The 6,236-nt window shown below is 42.4% G+C and overlaps 1 protein-coding gene across 5 annotated transcripts in view; it reads right to left on the reverse strand.

The window, feature by feature from the left end:
• The window catches only part of snrnp25 (small nuclear ribonucleoprotein 25), a 54,347-nt gene that overhangs the window by 33,686 nt on the left and 14,425 nt on the right, over positions 1–6,236 (reverse strand). For all 5 annotated transcript variants that reach the window (XR_006314743.1, XR_006314746.1, XR_006314745.1 and 2 more), the window contains exons 5-6: positions 5,413–5,487; positions 2,775–2,834 (exon numbers count right to left, since the gene is read on the reverse strand). Coding sequence is in view for 1 of the 5 variants with exons in the window: in XM_043711131.1 (XP_043567066.1) it covers positions 2,777–2,834; positions 5,413–5,487 (133 nt within the window). In the remaining 4 variants the exon portion in view is untranslated. The remainder of the gene's footprint in view (positions 1–2,774; positions 2,835–5,412; positions 5,488–6,236) is intronic.

Genomic DNA, 6,236 nt, shown 5'->3' on the forward strand with positions numbered 1-6,236 from the left:
CACCCGAGCGCGCACCTCCTCACACAATCACACACCCGAGCGCGCACCCCCACAATCACATATCCGAGCGCACACCCCCATACACAATCACACACCTGAGCGCGCACCCCCACAATCACACACCCGTGCGCGCACCTCCACACACAATCAAACACTCATGCGCACACCCACAATCACATGCTCGCGCACCCACACCACACACAAACACAACCCCACACACACGCTGTGACATTGATGAAGCCACTTGTGTAATTCTGCATTCAATTCTGGTCACTCTCCCAGAGGAAAAGTGTTGTTAAACCTGAGAGGATGCAGACAAAATGTACAAGGCTGTTTCTGGGATTGCAGGGTATGAGTTATAGGGAGAGACAGGATAGGATGGGATTTTATTTCTTGGAGCGTTGGAGGCTGAGGTGTGATCTTACAGAGGTTTATAAAATCATGAGGGGTATAAATAAGGTGAACAGCCAAATTCTTTTTCCAAAGGTAGGGGAGTAGGTTTAAAGTGAGATGGGGAAAGATTTAAAAGGGACCGGAGAGACAACATTTTCTCACAGAGGGTAGTGCATGTATGGAATGAGCTGCCAGAGAAAGTGGTCAGAGGTGAGTACAGTTACAGCATTTAAAAGACATTTGCACAGGTACATGGTTCGGAAAGGTTTAGAGGGATATGGGCCAAATGCAGGCGAATGGACCAGTTGAGTTTGGAAAACCTTGACGGAGTGGACAGGTTGGACCCAAGGGTCTGTTTCCGTTCTGTGTGATCCTATGACTATCCTCCCCATCAACACATGACAAATAACACCCCACAGCCCAACCGACACTCAATTGACTAACATCTCCAAATCCTGGACACCCAACTCACCACTCACTCCTCACCATCTGACAACTCTTTCCATTTACACACACATGTGGGCTCCCTCCTCACAGTAGGCATTTGACTGACCTACATCTCCTGACACCTAACTCTACCTGACATCTCCCTGCACCCATTCTCCTCCCTGCACCCCCTCACCCAGCTGACACCCCTTTCCCCACAGGCACCTGCACCCCCTCACCCAGCTGACACCCCTTGCCTCGGTGGCACCTGTATCTCCTCACTCACCTGGCACCTTTCTCCCAAGGCCATAATCTCAGTAGGTGTCAACATGGCTTTGGGATCGATAAAGTGTGTCCGCTCACCAAATATGACAGCTATCACCATGAAAAGGAAGATGTGGTTTTTATGATGACCCTCTTTGATGCTGCCCGTATGGTTAACTCTTATGATCGATTCTGCACCAGTATTATCACAGAAAGGTAAGTGAGTAACCTGTAGTCTGATCTGGGTCGGAAATAACGATTCCAACTGATAGAAGATTTGGGCTTATGTTTCTAGCAAAATAACACAGATTTACTGAAACAGGCCATTCAGCTCAACTCTGTTCATACTATACTCAGCATGAGTCTATCAGCCTGACTTCTTCATTTCAATCTATTTCTATTGCCTTTACTCTCATGTCCTTATCAGTTTCCTTTTGAAAACAATCAGTAAACTATTTGCCTCAACCAATTCCTGTGGTAGAGGATCTGACATTCTAATCATACTCCAGTATAGCAATTCCTCGACATAATATTTCCTTATTCTATAGTAACTATGCAGCACTTACAAAATCTCACCAATGTCCTGTACAACTTCAACTAAATCATTCTAAATATTTTGAAGTGACTTCAGAAGCAGAAGCTAGAATTCACTGCCTGAGGAACATTTACAATTTCCAGGTAAAGTTAAGAGGTGAAACGTGGCAAGGTTCGTCTTTCTTTCAGTACTTTCAGTGAGTTCACAGCTGGACGTCAAGCAATTTTAGTAGATATTTCTGCAGAACTAGAAACAACGCACAGAGACAAAGTTAAAATTGTGAATCTGTTTCACTTCTTCCATTTTGAAGCATACCTAATTTTCAGGTTATCAACAGCACGGGAAAGTCAGAGACATCCAGGTCACATTTATAGTCAAGGTTTATAAATTTAACTATCAGGTATTTTTTGACACTAAAGCAGATGGGAAAAAGATGGCTATTGTCACAAGACAAACCGAGACAAGCGCTGAACAGCATGAGTCTGATTTTTCTGTCACGAATCAAATCCCAACTTGCAGGAAGGTGAATACCACTTTGCCGTCCCATTTATGTTAACTGTGAGCTGGATGGTGTTTTAAAAGGCAGCACATTTGACAAGTCAGTGATCAAGCTCAAGAACCCTCAGCAAGTACTGGCACCTTGATCGAGATCCAAGCAGGAACCTGGGACTAGCCTGTATTTTTCTGCCAGGCTCTGGATAAACTCGCTGAGCTCCTGAGGTAGCTCTTGAGTGTTGGTCAAATTATCTTTTTCACTCAGTCAATAATGAGGGGGCACTCAGCCAGTTTAAAAATATGATTATATAATATTGTACTGAATTATAATTCAACCAGTGGAGACACTATGAACACTAACTGAATTCCTTGGGATGTGGTGTGCTTATGGAATAATCGGTTATGAACAAGAAAGAATTCTTGAGAAGTTGCATGGATAAGGCAGAGACACTTTATGTGAAGTTTTCCATCTGGACTAAAACTGGGAAATTAAGACCAAAACTACTAATCAGGAAGGGTATATGAATAGGAAGGGTTTAGAGAGATATGGACCAAGTGCTGGCAAATGGGACGAGATTAGGTTGGGATATCTGGTTGGCATAGACGAGTTGGACCACAGGGTCTGTTTCCGTGCTGTACACCTCTATAACAGAGTACCAACCTTTATTTTTTTCGAAGTTTTTTTATGAAGGTGACCTCATCTCGATTCCTTATACCGTAACTGTAAATAAAAAGTTTAAAGTTTAGAATCAGATAATAAGTTCCTGCTCAGCGAGTTCTGCCTCTCAGTGCTGAGTAACACATGGGTTTGTGCATTAGCCAACAAAGTGGGGGCGGCAGAGTGTCTCACAGCACCAGGGACCCGGGTTCAATTCCCGCACTGGGTGATTGTGGAGTGTGCACATTCTCCCAGTGTCTGCGTGGGTTTCCTCTGGGTGCTCTGATTTCCTCCCATGGTCCAAAGATGTGCAGGTTGGGTGAATTGGCCATGCTAAATAGTCACAGTGTTCAGGGATGTGTAGGTTAGGTGCATTAGTCAGGGGTAAATATGGGATAATAGGGGAGGGGAATGGGTCTGGGTGGGATACTCTTCGGAGGGTCGGTGTGGACTTGTTGGGCTGAAGGGCCTGTTTGCACACCGTAGGGACTCTATGATTCTACGAATGCCAGCCATAGATACCAGATGGAAAATTGTATCTTCCTATCGGTGTTTGCAGCAATGCCGGCATTGACAGAGTCAACAAAACAGGCAATCTGATCTTAAACCTCATGTACACATACTGGGGGCTTCTGTCCAAACACAATTATAGACAGAATAAAGAGGTTTGATTCATTTCATTGAGGTTAATTAATAATAGTGTAACCTTCAATTTAACCACATATGCTTATGCATTTGCTTTATATTTGTTTCAAACCATCCAAAAAACATAATAAGTAGCAAGAGAACATCTGCTTATGAGACAACTTTAGGTCTCACTACATATTAACCAGTGTTACTCAAGGGCACTGTTAGTTGTCTATTAACATTGAAAAACAATTTTTTGAGCTGCAATCAACAATATGAAAGGCAAGCAGTGAAGCATGCTTCTTAAGAGTTTAATAAAATCAAAAAATGTATAGAGAAACATACTGGTTGAGAAATGAAATTAAACTAACTATTGGAGAGACTCAGCAGGTCTGGCAGTATAATGGAGAGAGAGGGAGATGGGTTAATGCATCAAGCCCAATTTGACTCTGAGGAAATCACATTGGACTTGAAATGTAACTCTGTTTCTTTCTCCACAGACATTGCAAAACTTGTATCTCCAGTATTATATGTTTCGTGTTGAGTTATTTTCATGATAATATGTTTGATAATTGAGGCATGGAACAGTTAGTGACAGTCTCCAAAATCCAACTTGATGTGCAGCATACCAAGCATAACCGATGATCTTCCAGCCAGCTTGTCTCATTAATGGGACATAACAAACTGATCAGTTACTGTGGGCTGCTTTACCCCCTCCCAGATAAACTAATGCGCCAGAAGGTAGGATTGCCCTGGTTGGAGATGTACTGATATTCTGCACAGAGAACCTGAAGTTTCAGCTTGTTAAACTACAGCAAAAATGTTACGTATACATGGGCTTCTTGAGATTCTTGCTGACCTGAATCTAAACTGCTTCACTGGAATTTCTATGCAGGGTGATGCAATCCCATACCTCAGACATTTATAGGAGCAAATTACTGCAGATGCTGGTATCTGTACTGAAAATAACAAATGCTGGAAAGCACAGCATGTCAGACATTATCAATGGAGAGAGAGCAAGGTAACGTTTCGAGTCCAGATCGATCTGACATTTATAATTGCTTTATATCTCATCTGGTCAGTTTCACCCAGTCTATGAAGGAGGCTTCTATCATTTTCTTACCCTAATATCTACCCGTTGAGAGCACACTACAGCAATTTGGAATATTCCTGAAACAAAATGAGGCAATCTTCAACTTTTAGCCTCCGCCAAACATGTTGCTGACAGTACACTATATTCTTATGCTTTGTTGAAGGAGGTCCAACATTTATCTTACAACCGATATTCCTTCATTCTCAATGGGAGCTCAAGGAGATTAAGCACTTTACCATTTTCTAAAGTCAACAATGGGTTCAACAGTTCCAGGTCATAACATCTGCTGCCACGCTTTTTACAGGTAACAAGGGTTGGTAATAAATCTGAACCCAATCTTCGCTTCTCCCATTACCATCTTCTTTTGCTCTGAACAATCTTTTTTTTGTCATTTTATCTCCAAAACTTTCCACCTTATCAGAGATCTTCCATTTTGTTTCTTTCCCCTTCTCCTCCCTCTGTACTTGCTCAAAACCGGTTAATGTTTCCCAGTTTTGATGAAAAGATCAATAATCTGGTATGTTAACTCTTGCTTATCTCTATCTCTGTCTTCGAGTACCATCTAATCTGTTCAGCAGTTCCAACATTTTCTGTTTTTTAAGATTTGCCAGCATCCTGTAGTAATTTCCTTTCGCATTCTTGTCACCAAGTGCTGGTAACTGGGACTGGATTAATTTAGGACATCTGGTCAGCATGGATGAGTCGGACCGAAGGGTCTGTTTCCACACTGTACAGCTCTATGACTGTCTGCCCTCAGATACTTTCACCATCTCCTGCACAATATTTCCTCTTCTTTATAAAATGACCCTTGAGAAGGTGTATGCATCTTTGAAATGTACTCGAAACCCTAATATAAACCCACTCTCTGGCAATTAGGAAGCCTTCCAAAGGAACACCAAAGGTTAACTTGGTAATACTCACTCTTTCAGTTTCATCTTGTCATCAGTCAATTTCTCTCCATTAAACGTCAGATGATAGGTTCTCCAAATATATTTCCTATGGATCAAGCAGAAACCTTTGTATTTCACACTATAACATCACACAGAATTGGTCCCATTTAATTCTTTACAAATAGAAACAGAAATGTCGGAGTTAGATAAACACCCGATGGAAGAGAAATAGGGAAACATTCCTGGGAGTTGTTCACTGTCTCAAAACATTGAGACATCAAAATAGGAGCAGGCATAGGCCACTCGGCCCATCGAACCCCCCCTCTGTCATTATAGAGTCATAGAGATGTACAGCATGGAAACAGACCCTTCGGTCCAACCCGTCCATGTCATTCAATAGGATCATGTCTGATCATCCTATTCCTGTTTTGTCCCCATCCCCTTTAGCTCTAAGAAAAATAAGAATGGCCACTGTTGGAATATTGCGTGCAATTCTGGTCTCCCTCTGTCATTATAGAGTCATAGAGATGTACAGCATGGAAACAGACCCTTCGGTCCAACCCGTCCATGTCATTCAGTAGGATCATGTCTGATCATCCTATTCCTGTTTTGTCCCCATCCCCTTTAGCTCTAAGAAAAATAAGAATGGCGTGCAATTCTGGTGTTGGAATATTGCGTGCAATTCTGGTCTCCTTCCTATGGGAAAGATGTTGTGAAACTTGAAAGGGTTCAGAAAAGATTTACAAGGAAGTTGCCAGGGTTGGAGGATTTGAGCTATAGGGAGAGGCTGAACAGGCTGGGGCTGTTTTCCCAGGAGCATTGGAGGCTGAGGGGTGACCTTATAGAGGTTTTCAA

The sequence above is a fragment of the Chiloscyllium plagiosum genome, chromosome 21 (assembly GCF_004010195.1).
Source record: "Chiloscyllium plagiosum isolate BGI_BamShark_2017 chromosome 21, ASM401019v2, whole genome shotgun sequence".
NCBI classification, from domain to species: domain Eukaryota; kingdom Metazoa; phylum Chordata; class Chondrichthyes; order Orectolobiformes; family Hemiscylliidae; genus Chiloscyllium; species Chiloscyllium plagiosum.